At 40.9% G+C, this 16,337-nt stretch overlaps 1 protein-coding gene across 6 annotated transcripts; it reads right to left on the bottom strand.

Annotated features, from left to right (window-relative positions):
• Positions 1–96: 96 nt before the first annotated feature.
• On the bottom strand, positions 97–16,140 carry TDRD6 (tudor domain containing 6). 6 transcript variants are annotated; one of them, XR_007401150.1, is made up of 6 exons: positions 10,010–16,140; positions 8,333–8,457; positions 6,880–6,969; positions 5,469–5,576; positions 4,510–4,670; positions 97–2,890 (listed from the first exon to the last, which is right to left on the bottom strand). XR_007401150.1 is itself a non-coding variant. In XM_049092132.1 (5 exons), exons 1-5 carry the CDS (start codon positions 16,056–16,058, stop codon positions 2,867–2,869), a joined length of 6,396 nt encoding a protein of 2,131 aa, XP_048948089.1. In that variant the 5' UTR covers positions 16,059–16,140; the 3' UTR covers positions 97–2,866. The 6 variants fall into 6 exon arrangements, 4 of the variants coding, with proteins under 4 accessions (XP_048948089.1, XP_048948090.1, XP_048948091.1 ...); XR_007401151.1 differs by having other exon boundaries at positions 5,469–5,552; XM_049092132.1 differs by lacking the exon at positions 4,510–4,670.
• Positions 16,141–16,337: the final 197 nt, after the last annotated feature.

Here is a 16,337-nt window from a genome sequence, read left to right as displayed (position 1 = left end):
TAGAAATTGCAAGAGAATTAGAATTTGAAATGGGATCCTGAAGATGGGACCTCATTGCTGCAGTCTCATGATCAAACATGAATGGCTGAGGAGTCGCTTTTTATGGATGAACAAAGAACGTGGTTTCTTGAGCTGGGATCTACTCCTGGTGGAAGATGCTGTGAAGATTGTTGAAATGACCACAAAGGATTTGGAACACATTTAGTTGATAAAGCAGCAGCAGAGTGTGAGAGGACCCACTCCAATTGGAAAGACTTTCCAATTGGAAAGTTTCTGTAAAACACTGTCAAACGTCTTGCAAGAGACATCGTTCACAAAAGGAAGAGTCCATCTATGTGGCAAGCTTCATTGTTGCCTTATTTTTAAAAATTACCACAAAAAAAATAAATAAAAAAAAAATAAAAATTACCACAGCCACCCCAACCCTCAGCAGCTGCCACCCTGATCAGTCAGTGACCATCAACATGGAAGCAGGACCCTCTGCCAGCAAAAAAGATCACAACTCATTGAAAGCTCAGATGATGGTTAGCATTTTTAAGCAAGAGTTTTTATTAAGGTATGTATATTGCTTTGTTTAGAAAATGCTATTGCACATTTAATACGCTACACTATGGGGTAAACATAACTTTTATATGCACTGGGAAACCAAAAAAATCCATTTGACTCACTTCATTTGTGGTATTTGTAGTGGTCAGAAACTGAACCCACATATCTCTGAGGGATGTCTGTAGTTGGAGGTGAAAAGCTTAAAACTTTATGCACTTAAATGTCTGGGAGTCACAGAAAAGGGTTCTTGTTTCCCGAGGAATATAAAAATGTATGCCACTCATCAGTTAAGTATATTTTGGCTTAATTATGGTCTGGGTCCTATGAATTCTTCATAATTGTTCTAAGCCTGTGTGAACAGGGGTAATCAGGACATTGTAAGTAAGCCTGGTTAAATATATCCCTAACCTCTTTGCTCAGTTAATAAGTAACTGTGTATTTTGATTTGGCACATCAGGCTATCAATGTTTTATGGTGCAAAATGGCTCATTTTGAAAAATGTGGCTTCTATCCTATAGTATTCTGATTGTTTAAGTTTTTAAGGAGTTATGTTTCTTAGCATGAACTGAAGGCTTTCTATAATCTGGCCCTACTGCATCTTCTCTGACCTTTTCTGCCACTAATCCACAACTGTATCACCTACAGGGATGAACCAAACTTATCTATTCTTTTTTTATTCTTATTCCAGGAACAAGCAATGTGCTTTCCACCTCAACTCTGTTTACTGCAAAACCCTCTCCTTTCTACTTATTGAAATTAGACCCACCTTTCAATGTCTTTAGTTCTTTTGCCCCATCAGGCTTTGGGGGCTGATGTTTCATAGACATACATCTTTCCCCTGCCTTCACGTAGCAAACCTCCTCACTTGTTTTAGAAATGGTAACCCTGGGGATCCCTGGGTGGCTCAGCAGTTTAGTGCCGCCTTCAGCCCAGGGCCTGATCCTGGAGATCCGGGATCGAGTCCCATGTCAGGCTCCCTGCATGGAGCCTGCTTCTCCCTCTGCCTGTGTCTCTGCCTCTCTCTCATGAAAAAAAAAAAAAAAAAAAAAAAGGATAACCTTTCCAATTGTACTTGATGTCCCATTCAGTATATCTTTTTAAAATCCTTTGTCGGTGGTACATGCAGATGCTAAAGGAGAAAATATCCACTGAAAAGACCCAATGAGTTAAAGATTTTAAAATGTGGGCCCAGTGCACACATTGAGTGTCTTTCGGGGAGGGGAATACTACTTCCAATCTTCAAAGCACTTTGAGAAAGGTTTTATTATCCCCATTTGACAGATGAGGAAGATCAAGTCTCAGAGACCCTGATTAACCTGTCCGGGTCACATGTCCTGTTAGCAACGTACAGCTAGGAGGTGTCCCGCAGCTAGGATCTGTACCGCCACTTATGCAAAACCATGTTTTAACAGCATGCACTTTGAAGTTAGACAGGTCTGGGTTTGATCAGGTTTCTCAGCCTCTCCAGCTCTTTGACCTAAAGAAGTTAGGTAACTTCTCTAAACAGCTTCACTTTTCTCACCTATACAATATGGCTAATATTGATACGCCCCCTTGGGGTTGAGAATTAAATGAGAAATGCATTTAAAGCATCAGTTGAGGAACTGATATATAAGGGCTAATACTGACGATTACTGTTTCCCCCATTTCTAAAACTGTGATTCCATTACTACAGATAACCCAGAACCACAGATGTTCCAGAATCACATTTCCTTTTTAATAAAATGAAACCACCACACCTTTCAGGAGAAACTTTATTATAATCTTGTGTCATATGAAATACTTCCCAAATCAAACAGAATATTAATCAAATGTTTAACTAGACAGACAAGGCAAAGCTTCCAAAACAAAACAAAAATCTGAAGGAGTTTCTGCTTAATAAAGTAGGATCATATATATTAATATATATATTAATATATTTATATTAAATATAATAAACCTATAATTTTAATTTAAACACTATATTCAAAAGAAACAAAAACAAGGTTTTGTTTGTTTTTGTTTTTGTTTTTGTTTTTTTTGAAATTTGAGTAATGTGTTAGCAAACTGTCTAGCAAAATCCTCCTAACTGATTAGGAATATAACATATTTAAAGGGAGAAAAAGGATCCTAGGTCCATATATACAGCAACACCACTAAATACACTGCCTGGTCACCCTGAGATCTATTTTGTTTTGAACACATATCAAAGTTTTCAAAAATGACAGCTTCTTCTGATCACATGCTCTCAATTTGCTCAAATGCTCTGTCGGCCTGGGTGAAATGCCACTAGTTTAAGAGCAGCTTCTGAATGGCCACATCTATGGATCCAGCGTTAAATCTATATCACTTCCAGACCCTTTTTCTGGAAAACAAACAGAGAGAGAGAGAGAGAGAAACCTCGAGTTGAGAAAGAAAGAAAAATGAGAAAGTTATTCACTTGATAAGTACTACCACAACAAATCTAAGGTCCTCTCAAAATGGTGAGAATTATTCTTTGGAGAAATAGTCCTTCAGAGATTGTTTTTTCTTTCATTTAGTATTTTGGTTCTCACACTCTACCTATTATCAAATATCAAATCTAAAATAGTATAAATTTGGCACAGTATAAAATTGGCATATTTTATATTTTGTTAGAATGATGTTAGCCAAGCTGATAACCAAGTAAATCCTTTGTTCTCTTTCATTAGCATGTATTTTTCAAATATGATAGCTACCCTGAGCTGATTTCATTCTCAATGTACCTCAGTGCTAAGAACCAGTGTTCTACTTATGAACAAGATCACACAATAACCAGTTAACTTCAAATAAATTGAATCCTATCATGAGATAAAACTAAAAATCCAGAAAGTCCAAGAGATCATTTTTAATATATACAAAGATCATTTGAATATATGAGCTAATCAACACTGAGAAAATTCTTTAAAGTCCTTTGAAAATATAAATTTATCGAATTCACAATGTAATTTTCAAGATGATTTCAGTCAACAAATAAGCTTTCTTATGATATTTCAAGAAATCCTCTTCTTAGTTATATCTCTAGAAGCATATTTAACACTTTTAACAAAGAGATGTTTTGTTTATTTTTTTCCTACTTCTAACATCCAAGGAAACTGATAAACAATTTTTTTTGCGGATTCAGGATAATGGTGTTTTTAAGACTTAGCAAACTGGTGATAAAGTTATTTTCTTTTAAAAACACAAGTTACCTTCAGTTGTAGTATCATCTAATGACATGAAGTAAAGATCTTTTCCCACTGTTTGAAATATATTCTAACAAAAGGAACCTTTGGATTACTACCAATTCTTTGTTATAGACACAAAATGATAAAAATCAGAAAGCGAACCAGAGATAAACCAGAAAGATGGTAAAAATGAAAAACGTCTCCTTTTAAAAAGTATGACAATCTGATTTTATCATGAAGAATCACTCGAGTATATTTTCTAATCCTTCTAATACTCATTTCTCCAGAATATCTCTACTGGAGTATCCCACACAGAATAAAGTACCCTCTTCTAATTTTTAGCTCCCAAACCCCACAACTCTGGTGTCTGGTACCTTTTTCAAAGGGCCACTATCTGAAAACATTATCCATGGTGAGCCACAGACCCTTTATTAAAGACTTAATGAAGAAGGATATTTCTCCTATATTTCTTTCAGCAAGTAATAGCATTGTGTGGATGCATGAGGTCTATACATAAATGAATTCATGAGACACATTCTTACAGTGAAATGAAATCGCTCCAATGAAAAAAAAATCTTAAAAGAATGTAATCAGAAAGACTTCCAGATCACAATGCCTTGACATATCACCAAAGAAGTTATGTCTAACCTCATACCTTACAATATCCACTCTTTAAGCAAAACCAGCTCATTTGTAGACTCATATGTAAGAGTTTCTTTGAATTTGAGGAAAGCATCATTTCAATCATCAATTTCCGTCTCTTCAATGACTGAATTTTAAAAAGAAAAGCCTTACTCACTCATAAGCAGTCTCTATTTGCTAACTGATGTAAAGCCAGAGATATGTCTACTCTTTCATGAACACTTTAAGTTGTCTTGAACGGTTCTCTTCTACTTTGCAGGTATAGGGTAGTTTATCCAAATAGAATCTTGTCTGTATCTATGCATTTGGCTGTGGATTCTTGAAAATCAATGAATGGAAAAGATGAGAATATAAAAGAAAGTTTTAGTAAATACTACTGCAACATAAATGAAGCAAGTTGTTATTTTTGACAAGTAAACAAAAACATGGAATATAAGAAGGCAGAGAGAGATGTCCAATGATTCATAGTGGAATATTTCAAATGGCCTCAATGTGCACCACTAGAAGAAATGGTTCAACAAGTGACTGACCATTCCTGTCATATAATATTATGCAACTATGGCCTTCTGGTTGCAGCCAAGGCAGGGTAAGACAACTATGGCCTCTTTGTGACACCGATTACAACTAAAAATTCTGGAAAGAATACAAAAAGCAACTATCTGTGGACCCTGAAAAGTAAATAGGTACAAGCAGATTGAGGGCCGAAGTAAAAAACAAAACAAAACAAAACAACAACAATAACAAAAACGGAATAATGACTCATATAACAGTGATGAGATTCACAGGTTTGGGTTTTTTTTTTCTTTCTTATTTTTTCTTTCTTCATCTCCTAGTTTTGTCCTGAGCCTAGACCAAGTCACAGCTGCCCAGCTGGGGAAAACAGCAAAAGTCTTAGAGAAATACCTTTTTCTAGCCAACAGATTGGGGGGAAAAGCCCCTGAATACTTAGAGAGTGGAATCGGTGGGAAATCTCTTCACTGTCTTTTGTTTTTCCCTTCTGGCTCTGTCCCGAGAGCAGCCCCACTTGCTGCCTGGGGACAGCCGTCGTAGGACAGGCGTATGAAAATCTGAGAGATGACTCTGGCCAGTGCAACTGGGAAAAGGGCCCTCTGATACCTGAAAGAGCAGGTTTGGGGGGTGGTTATTATTTTCTCTCTTGTTTCTTTGTCTGCTGCACTCCAGAGGCAGGCCCAGAGAAACCTTGGGAGGAGAGACATGATGAGTCTAGAGAAGCAAATAAAGAGGACTCTTGAGGCTAGAAAGTGTGGAGGCAATCTCAGAGAGAAAAGGAATTGGATGATGTGAACCCCTAATACTATATATGAACTGACAGAAATCCCAAGGTCAGCCCTGAGCTATGCATATGCAGAAGAGAACCAACTAAGCAAAGCAAAGTCTTTAATACCTGAACTGCTGTATAAACTGCTACCTAAGTCCCTGAGTGGCTTATGCTCTGGGCACCAAACACCATAGCAATGGCTCCAAAAAGTAAACTGAGGGATGCCTGGGTGGCTCAGTTGGTTAAGCGGCTGCCTTCAGCTCAGGTCCTGACCTTAGGGTCCTGGGATCCAGCCCCGTGTCAGGCTCCTTGCTTAGCATGGGGTCTGCTTCTCCCGCTGCCCCTCCCCACCAGCTCATGTGCTGTCTCTCTCTCTCTCTCTCTCTTAAATAAATAAAAATCTTAAAAAAAAAAAAAAAAAAAGTAAATTGACACCGGAACTAACAAACATAAAAGGAGACAGAACTTGTGGTCTGAACCTAGCAATTGATAACCTGCTGAAACAAAAACTTCAACATTTTCTAGATTTTAACAGGATCAAAAGTTTTAAAACATAATATTCAAAACATTCAGGACAGAATCCAAAATTACTCAACATACAAAGAACCAGGAAAAGTTCGTTATTTTTCAAGGCAATCATTCAATGGCAAGCCTTGAGATGACCAGGTATTAGAACTATTAGAGATTTTAAAGAAGTTCAACAAACTCCAAACAGAATAAACTCAAATGCCCATTTTAATGGCATAGGCAATTGCCCATCCTATAATTTTAAGTGAAGAACACAGAATATAAAACTATATGCAGAATGAAATCAATTATGCTCAAAATACATAGACGGTATACTTATATTCCATATAAACAGAAAAAAATATGAAAGAAAACAAAACTGATCAATCTCTTTGTCTTGGATGGATGTATTACAGGTGATACTTTCTCCTTCTTTGCCATTTTTCCAGATTTTCTACATCAAACATATTATATAAAGGTCTCAGACACCAATTTCTTTCTCTTCTTTTTGAAATCTCTCCAAAAAATCGAAGAGTAAAACATTAATAACTAGTTCGCCCAAACGGATACTTGGCATAAAGTCCAGAATCACTGATTTTGTTCTGTTTTTCATTATTGTTATCCCAATATTAGTATTTTTTTTCTTTAATATTCTGAAACACAAGGGCTTTGGAAATGGTTTAAGTCACCTTTCAAAGTGAAAGACAGTGCTCTCATTAGTTAGTATACATAATTCCATACCTCAGATGGACTCTTATCCAATTTGGGTATACCATTCCAGACATTCTCAGGCTTCACTATCTCCTCCATACCATTTGAAAAGTTTAAAACCTGCATGAGAAAAAAAAAAGTTAATAAAAAATGGTAGTTTCCAAAACCTGTAACTGATTTATGGACCGTAGCAATTTTCAAATAAAATACCTCAAAGGCAATGAAAATAATTTTATTAAACTTCAATTTTATGTTTCAACTCAACAGAATTTCCACTCAACATATTGTATGCCTATGCCTAGAGAGCAAAGTTAGTTAAAAATGGTATCTCAAGAAGTTCCAAATTTTGTGGAGAAACAGGCCCATGAGCAGATCATTACAGTACAATGTACAGACTTCTGCAGCAAGAGAAATAGCAATATAAATAGAGATCAAGCCAAGGTTTGTTGGCTTTTGTTTTGTTTGTTTGTTTGTTTGTTTGTTTGTTTGTTTTGGTGGGAGGGGGAAGGTGAAGAGATGCAGAGATTTAGAAAATAAGGCTAGTGTATGCTTCCGGGAAGAGGCAGCACAAAATGAAAATGAAGTTGCAATGAAAATCTTTCAAAAGTAAGTGAAAACTAACCAGTGTGGGAGGGTGATAAAATACAAGTGAATAGAACTGCATTATTAAATATACCGAAGGAGCCAAGTGGAATGGAATACACAGGAGAAATCAAGCAGTCTGATGTCCATCTAATACAAGGTACAAAACATAAAGCTGGAGAAGAATATGGACACTCAACCCTAGAGGACTCTCAGGTCCTCTAGAGGACTATGCCCTGTTAATGAGCTTAACATTCTTCTATCCTAGACTAGTGGTTCTCAAATTTTAGTGGTATAAGAATGCACATTCCTGGTCCTACCCCAAGAAACTCTGAATCAGCCAGCGAGGGCAAGGTCTAGGGATCTACAATTTAAGAAACACACCAGGTGAATCTGATACAGGTGGTTTTCAGATCACAGGAGAAACAAAATCAGCTGGAAATCCCCAGGGAGTTTTACATACAGGCATGTCCTAGTTAGATTTGTATTTGACAAACTTCACACTGGTGGTATAGAGAATCGATTGAAGGAAGACTAGAAGTAAATCAAATAGAAGGGTAATAGAGTAATCTACTTGTAAATCTGCTTGTAAAACTGCTTGTAAAACCAAGCAGTGGCATTGAGTATAAAAAGGTTTAAGTAAGAGTTAAGAAGTGGAAAGTGTAGAATTTGGTGACTGATCAGATTTCAGAGGCAAGGGAGATGAAAGAGCCTAAGATGGCTTTTTGCTAGGACGCTGATGCATGAACTCTGAAATTATTTTTGCAGTATACCAGATTATCAGGGGGAATGATCCAGTAAACGTCTATTCAATTGCATTTTCTAGTCTGGCAGAGTTTGGTAAAGTTTCCTTAACAGTCTTTAAGTACATTTTGAGATAAAGTGCTTCCACTTCACTTACCCTTGTGCCTTCTTCAGCAATTTCCAGAATCTCACATTTGGACCATGTGTTTCTTAGACTTGACCACACAACACATTTGGATCCAACAGTAAATCCTTTCAGAGTGTAGGTGTTCTCTGGTTGAGCTGCCAAATTGAATAAAGACTCAATGCATACCTCTTAGTCCCTTAATGTTAAACACTCAAGCAAAGCATTTTCTTAATCTGCACTTAACTATTTCTATATAATCAACATGATGTATGGTCTGAGTCTATCCCTTTTCCTGGATTTTATTTTAAATTCTTCCAGTGCCCCTTCCCAATAAAATCTTTTACTGCTTTCTTCAAAAAAATACCACCATGATGTGATCTCTTTTTTAAGGATATAAATCTGATTCCTGACTTTGAAACTTACTCTTAAAAGCAGGTGATTGTTGCACAGGTGGTATAGTCAACGGTTACAACAGCCATTTCTTTAGCAAAGCAACATATTACAAGTTATCAAACATTCTTTTCTTTTTTCTAAATATTTTATTTATTTATTTGAGAGAGAGAGAGTGAGAAAGCAGGGGTGGGGGGAACAGAGGGAGAAGGAGAGGCAGACTCCTCACTGAGCAGGGAGCCTGATACGGAAGGGATCCTAATGTCTTGGGATCATGACCTGAGCAGAAGGCAGATGCTTAACTGACTAAGCCACCCAGGCACCCTAGCAAGCATTTGTATCACAAAGCTATTACTCATTATTAAAAATGTGGCAATGAGGACTACAAATCTAGGGTAATGCTTAAATAAATACAGTATATCCACAGAATTTAAATATTGTGAAAGTCATATTTAAGGGATTAAAATGCAAGATTCAACACTATGATTTCTATTTAGTTTTTAAAACTGTATGTATAGACATACACAGGGTGAAAGACAATAGAAGCAAGTGCACTGCAGCTTTACCAATAGTAGGATTATGGTGATTTTCCTTCTCCCTAGACTATTGTTTTCTCTCTTTTGTATGATGGCTCAAATTGAACAACATAAAAACTGACTTATAAAAAGTCTAACACTGAGTAGTTAAGAAACCCTAAATGTTAGCCATTTCATGTAACTTTTACATCTTATTAAGCCAAGAAAATAACAGTGAATATAATTTATAAAAAAGTTAATGACAATAAATATTCTCCAGTATCTACTCACGGCTGTTCCCCTGTTTGGTTAACACAAGCTCCCTAAATCTAGTGTTTGTTTAGGGGTTTCTAAATCAATAGCAAGGTATCTTCATAAAAAAAGTTAAATTTGAAAACAGCAAAAGTGATTCCTATCATCAATTCATGCCAAAGTAGTGCTTTGCAAAGGAACACTGTTTTTTTTAATACTTACCAAAAAACATAACCTCTTGATTTTAAGGATTATGTGTTTACATTTTAAACATAATTACTTTTTTGAGACACTGATTTTAAGCATTCTACTTCTAAACATGATATTAACAATTCAGCATTTCATCCACCATGATTCTACACTGACTTCACACCTTAATCTCCCCACTTCTAAGATGCCCTTCACAAAATCCAAATCTGATTCTCGTATCAGTTTCTAATCTTTTCCCCAAAAAAATTAATTTAAAAAAACAAATAGGACAAAAAAATCATTATCTTTAAGACAAATACATACTTTTCAGTCACTGAGTTAAATAAAAGAAATCACATACCTGAGATATGAAGTTGTAAAGCATCATGGTTCTTCCTTCCATCTCTGGATTCTTCTTCAGAGAACAGAGTCAATGATGAAATGGCATCTCTGTTTTTATAATCTGTAAATTCTTCTTTGTATATATTCATCTCAATCTGCAGGTTGGGATCATGATTCTTTCCATGTAGATGCAATGATAACCTATGCTGGTCCTCGAAACATTCTACACAACTTGACTTTCCTGTGTCTTCAGCACACGTGGATTCTTGGGCTTTCTGACCAACTCTTAGAGACAAAGGGTTTATTTTGTCATCTAGACACAGCTGGGCTGTGGGTAATTCTAGTTCTGGCTGTTTCTCAGATTCACAGCTGAGGGGAAGCTGCACTGGGAATGGCTGCAGGGTGGCTTCGGTGTCACAGCCCTGGGGGAGCGGCACAATTGGAGGCACCAGGCCTAGCTCTTCTTTCTCTTCATCCCCGACAAGAGAATGCTGCAACTCAATGGATTCCAGTTCCAGGAACTCTTTTGATTCCTCATCAGGATAAAGGGGCACCTCAAGTGAGTTTAGTTCTAATATCTCCTTTGTTTCACTAGCCTGCGGTAATAACGCATTAAATCCTGCCATGAGGTATTTATCATCAAACTTTGCTTTGTCAACCAAATGGCACTCTATTTTTCTTTCTAGTACCTCAGGACCAATATTATCTTTGCATGGGTTTTCAAAAGCTTCAAAAATGTCATCAATGTCAGGGTTATAGAATTTACTTGGTTTGGTTTCAATAATGTTGAAGTCTTTTTCAACTCTTTCATCATCTGTCTGTGGTTCCACAGAGAGAGTTTTCTCTTGTCCAGCTTTACTACTTGGTTTCTTAAGTCCAACCTCAGGACTGAGGGAGCCAAGGGCTCCCTTTATCTCTGGGCATTTCTTTTCATAGGGCAGATCACTAACACCAATCTTAGAATATTTCTTCATTTTCTCATTAATACTTTTGCCTTTGCTTTTCAAGTCAACAATTGCTAAAGGGATGTTACAAACATCCCTTTTGATCTCTAATATTGTTATCTCCAACACATCTTCTGTCACTATTTCATAAAAGTAGTCATTTCCCTCTTGAGGGCACACACCTTCTGAAATATTGAATCCTGAGAGGCAACATGGAAAGGCTTGCATGGGAACCACCAAAAGTTCAGAAGGGATGTTCCAGAGTGCTTTGGGGTCCACACAGTCTTCGACGTTTCCAAAGTCTACAAGTCTGACGGATACGAGATAATCGTCACAAATACTGGTGATAAGTGCCCGATAATAATGCCCATCTTCTCTATATCTCACTATGCAAGGATCTCCAATATGAGGGCATGGGACACAACTTCTCCAATCCGTTACCTGCTCTCCAGCAGTTTGTACTTCTACTTCTAAATACTGAAGTTTCTCAGTATCGGCAAACTGACACCAAAAATATTCAGGCCCATCTATCACAGTGGCATAAGCTCTTATCATCTTCATCTTTGGCTTATACCAGTTAAGAAAGAGTGAAGTATCAATGTTGGTTTTTTTGACAGACTTTGAACAGGTACTTTTAATTATTTGATCAGAAAGTCCCACTTGAGATTTTTCACAGAAAGCATATCTGCTAATCATATCTTCTGCTATGATCCCATGTTCATCAGCAAGAATAACTTCCCATTTGTCTTGAAATTTCACAAATTCACATCTTATCTGAACCTCATCTGTCCTCTGGGAAAAGTACTGCATCATTTCCTTACATTTTAAAATCTCAGGTACCCGAAGTCCCCTCAAGGAGCAGTGAATGCACAATCCTGGTAACAGTGCATTAATAAGGTCAAGTTTACCTACGTTACTAGCATGAACCACAGAAACATTGCCATAATCTATAAATTGCACAGAGAGAAGGTCATTGGGTTGTTGTTCTCTGACCACAGCACGATACCATAAATTGTCTTCTGGAAAAATGGCACATATTACATCTTCTCTCTGCAAAGGTGGACCTGAATAATATTCTGGCCTTGCTCTAACATCATTTAATCTCTCTGAAAGATGAGTGATTTCAGCCTCATCTTCTGTTAGTTGAACATAGAAGTCTGAAAGGTCATTTATATGAGAAACATACACAGCTGTTTTAAAGCCAGGCATTATAACCTTCTGAGGGAACTCTGAAAATTTTAGAGGCAAATCCTCGTTACATGAATCTTCTATGTTTCTCTCTGAAAGAGTGGCTTCTAGTTTTGTGGCTTTCAAAGGTGGCTCAGCAAAGCTTTCTCCTTTCTTTGCTGTTGTTAGTGGACACACTTGATGACCCTTATTTTCCCTAGAGTCCTGATATTGAGTGATTAAGTTTGTCTTGGTGGAACTTCGTAAAAGCTTGGTTTCCTTACATGCTGAGCTGACCTTAGATTTGTAGGATTCTCCCAAGATCTCCATACTGCACAATTTGTTCTCTGCTGATTTACTTAAATACTCTTTAGGTGACGATCTCATATTTTCCTTTTTTACCTCAAGGGTTTCAGTGACAGTGAGGAGTGCTTCAGTTTCTTTTTTTCTTGTCTCACCTTTGTAGCCAAGTAGTCCTAACTTCTCATTAATATTAGCATTAATTTGAATACTGTCATCATACAGTTCTATAATTAGTCTTCCATCTGGATCTTTTGCTACAACCAGAGCCTTCAATGACTTATCTAAAACAGTCTCTTGAAACCATGTTGTAATTTCTTCTGGTATACTATCAGGAATATCAGACAATGAACATTTAACAGCTTGCATGGGCAAAAGTAAGACATCATATGCATCATCAGGTATTGGAAGCAGATCATCGCTTGTTACCACATAAATGTTTCCAAAATCAACAAAAAAGACTTTATTTGGTTCTTTTTCTGTTATTATCCCCCTATACCAGTTTCCATCAGTATACTTGGCAAGGCACAAGGTTCCAGGGATCAAGGGAGATGTTTTTAAATTCAGCAAAACTTTACTTAATTGTGTGATATTATAGGACAACTGTTCTAAAATACTTGCATTTCTTCCCAGCTGGCAATAAAATGTCCAAGGGTCATCAATATGTGTTACATACACCAATTCTTCAGTTCCAATTTTCATATCATGTGTGGAATAGTAGTAAGAATGTAGCTGAACAGAGGACTCCAGAGGCTTCTGAAGTTTAACTGCTCTTGCAAGTTGCTTTTCTACCAAAAACTGGCATGCACTCTGAAAGGGTGTTAGCAAATCCACAACATTAAACAGTTCTTCATCATGTACTGAAGCCAAAGCAAATATCGTGCACTTTAATTCGAGATTGTCTTCCCATGCATTGTCTACAAATTCACTAAAAGCTCGTATGGCCTTTTCATCCCACACAAAAGGATTCTGACCAGTTGGCTGAATTAAATTATAAAGACTACACCGAAAAGCCTGAGCCTTAACCTTGAGAAACTCTTCACTAATTGAGTAAATACTCTTCACAGATACCATATCTTTGTCTCCGTAATCTACAAACATTACTTTGACATGCTCAGCAGATTGTGACCCGCTAATCACGGCTCTCGACCATTTTCCATTTACTGTTCGTTTTGCCAAACAAGCGGGGGTGGTCCCCTGGTAAGGAGTAGCTGTACTCTTGCAGTAGTCCTGGATGTTGCACATCAGAGTTTTAAAGCCTTGAATGTTCTTGGTCAGTTGGCACCAGAAGTAGCCAGGGTTTTCGACATAAGACACTTTGACTTCTACGGTACTTCCAACTTTCAGCTCTCCTTTACAGGAGGAGCCTGGCTTCATGTCCAAGAAATTCTGTATAGGAGGAGAATGAACAGATAGTCTTTCCTCTTTATCCTGCACAACGAGTCCCGTTGGAGTATCTGTGATGACTGCCGTATCAGTCACAATTTCTGAAACAGGTGCAGTTTTATGGTCTCTCTTGGCTTTCTGTTTTACTTCTATCTTCTTGGCCAGAGATATTTTGTTATCCGCAGAGATAAAATGGTTTGAAACATGCCCTGGAGAAGGGGCACTTACGGAAATGGTTTCCTTTGTTTCAAATTCCTGATACTTGGCATACCCAGCTTGGGCCATTACCTTACTAATGTTTTCTTCCCCTGTTCTTGATTCATCAAGAATCTCAATAACATATTGATTATCCTGCCTGTCAAGGACATGGATAACTATTTCTTTGTGGAGCACAGTCTTTTTAAAAAAGGAAACTGCCTCCTGGCTCCAAGTTTTCCCCAAAGGCCAAATATCTGCCAGTGTGCACTTTAGAGCCAATACGGGTAGTCGCCTAAACTGAGGAAGCAGCATCCTCACGTCATACCAACCCACATTTTCCAAACTGCCACGGTCGACTAGGAACACATCGACACTCCTGTCATCTAACCTGGAGACCATAGCCCGATAATAGCCGTTTTCTTTCCATTTGACACAGCAAAGGTCGTCGGGCTCGGGTTTCAAAACTACCCCATCCAGCTTACTGGCTGAGGAATAGAAACTGCACATTCTTCTCATCAACTTGCTGAAGGTGCCTTTGTGTTTCCTCAACCTAACCCAAAACTCGGAAGGGTTTTTAACAAACTCTACCTGGGCGTCATAGAAGGCGTTTATCTTTAACCTGACTGATTGCAAGGCTGGGAGGGAAATCTCTTCACCCGCTTTTTGCGCAGGCGACGGCGACTGAAGAGCCGTTTCTTGTTCTTCCTCCTCCCCCTCCTCCTCCACTCCCTGGCTCTGAAGAAATCGGTCAGCCAAGCAACAGGACTGGACTCCGAATACACAATTCAGGTTGATCCCATCTTCTCCGTACAGGGTGACATAATAAACATGCTCGAAGGAACAGAAAAATTCAATCTTTGCGTTCACTGCCTGGCCCAGGATCAGTGCCTTCAGGTCACCGACCTGTGACCGAGACCAGCCTCTCCCACCGTCCCAGAGTCCATACAAAGCACAAGGGTAGGTCACCACGGGCATGCGAAAATACTCAGGCAGCAAGTAGCGGAGGCTGCTACAACTCACCAGCTCCTTCCTTCCGTAGTCTACATGGAGCACCTGGGCACAGCGCTGGGGCCGAAAAGTCTCAAGCAAGAGCGCTCTGTACCAATGTCCGTCCAACCCACAGGACGCACACGGAGAACCAGGCTTGTCTGGGCTCTCCTCCCGGGTGGCACTGGTCCAGTTGTCATCCCCCGTCCCCGTGGAACCCCGGTATATCTGGGCCATGCTCTCGGACACGCGGTGGATCTCCTGCGAGAGGCTCCGGAGCTGGCAGTGGATGCGGTGGGGGTGGCACACCTGGGTTACCACCACGGGCTCCGTGACGCCCAGCTGCAGCTGCGGGTAGAAGTAATCCAGGCCGGGCTGCTCCTGCTTGGGAGGGGCTCGCGACAGGACGGGGGCCCCGCAGCCCAGGCCAGCAGAGGCCGCCGTTAGGTAGCGCTTGAGCAGCGAGCGGAAGAGGCTGTGCGGCACCTGCCGGGCCAGGCCGAGCTCCTGCATCTGCTGGAACAGCGCGGGCACTTCTACAAGGACCAGGCGATGGAGCAGCAGCACGTCCAGCACCCGCCCGTGCACCTGCTTGCCCTGCAGCCTCCGGAGGAAGTCCACGGCCCTGGACGGCCAGTGCTGGGGCTCGCCCCCGCCCCCGCCCCCGCCCCCGCCGGCGGGCACCAGGCCGGCCAGCACGCAGCCCAGCACCTCGGAGGGCAGGTGGAAGAACTCACTGCGCCCCGGCGCCAGCGAGCCCGCGCCCGCCGTCACGGTGCGGCCCTCGTCCAGCAGGAAGACGCGGCTCTCCAGCGAGTGCTGGCTCACCACGCGGCAGCGGTGCCACAGGAGCCCCACCTGCACCAGGCACAGCTCGCCCGGCGCGGCCGAGGCGCCGCCCAGCGCCCCCGGGCCGCGCGTGGCCGCCGCCTCCTGAATCTCCCGGCTCAGCCGCACGTACTCCTCCCGCCGCTCGCCCACCAGCCCCCAGAGCTGCACCGGGACCACCTCGGGGTGCACGTCCACGAACGACACCCGCAGGGCCAGCGAGGCCCCCGGCGTGGGCAGCCCGGGCGTGGAGCACATCTCCGAGGCGCCCCCGCAGGCCCCGGGCTCCAGGCGCAGGCGGCCGCGAAACACGCCGGGCCGGGCGGCCCCCCCGGCGATGTGCTCGACGCCGGGCCTCGCCTCGGGGACTCGCGCCGACTCCTCCGACCCGCGGCAGGACCAACCGCCCTCGGCCGCGCCGCGCAGGAACTTGCAGCGCGCGGGGCGCCGCTTCCGGGGGGCATCGGGGGCATCCGGGCCGCGGGGCGGTGGCGACGCCTGCCGGTTGGCGGGAGGTCCTCCGAGGGCCGTTCGGAG

This window comes from Canis lupus, chromosome 12 (assembly GCF_003254725.2).
Source record: "Canis lupus dingo isolate Sandy chromosome 12, ASM325472v2, whole genome shotgun sequence".
NCBI classification, from domain to species: domain Eukaryota; kingdom Metazoa; phylum Chordata; class Mammalia; order Carnivora; family Canidae; genus Canis; species Canis lupus.
Note: the sequence above shows the minus strand (reverse complement) of the source record. Positions and strands in the feature narration are given on the sequence as shown.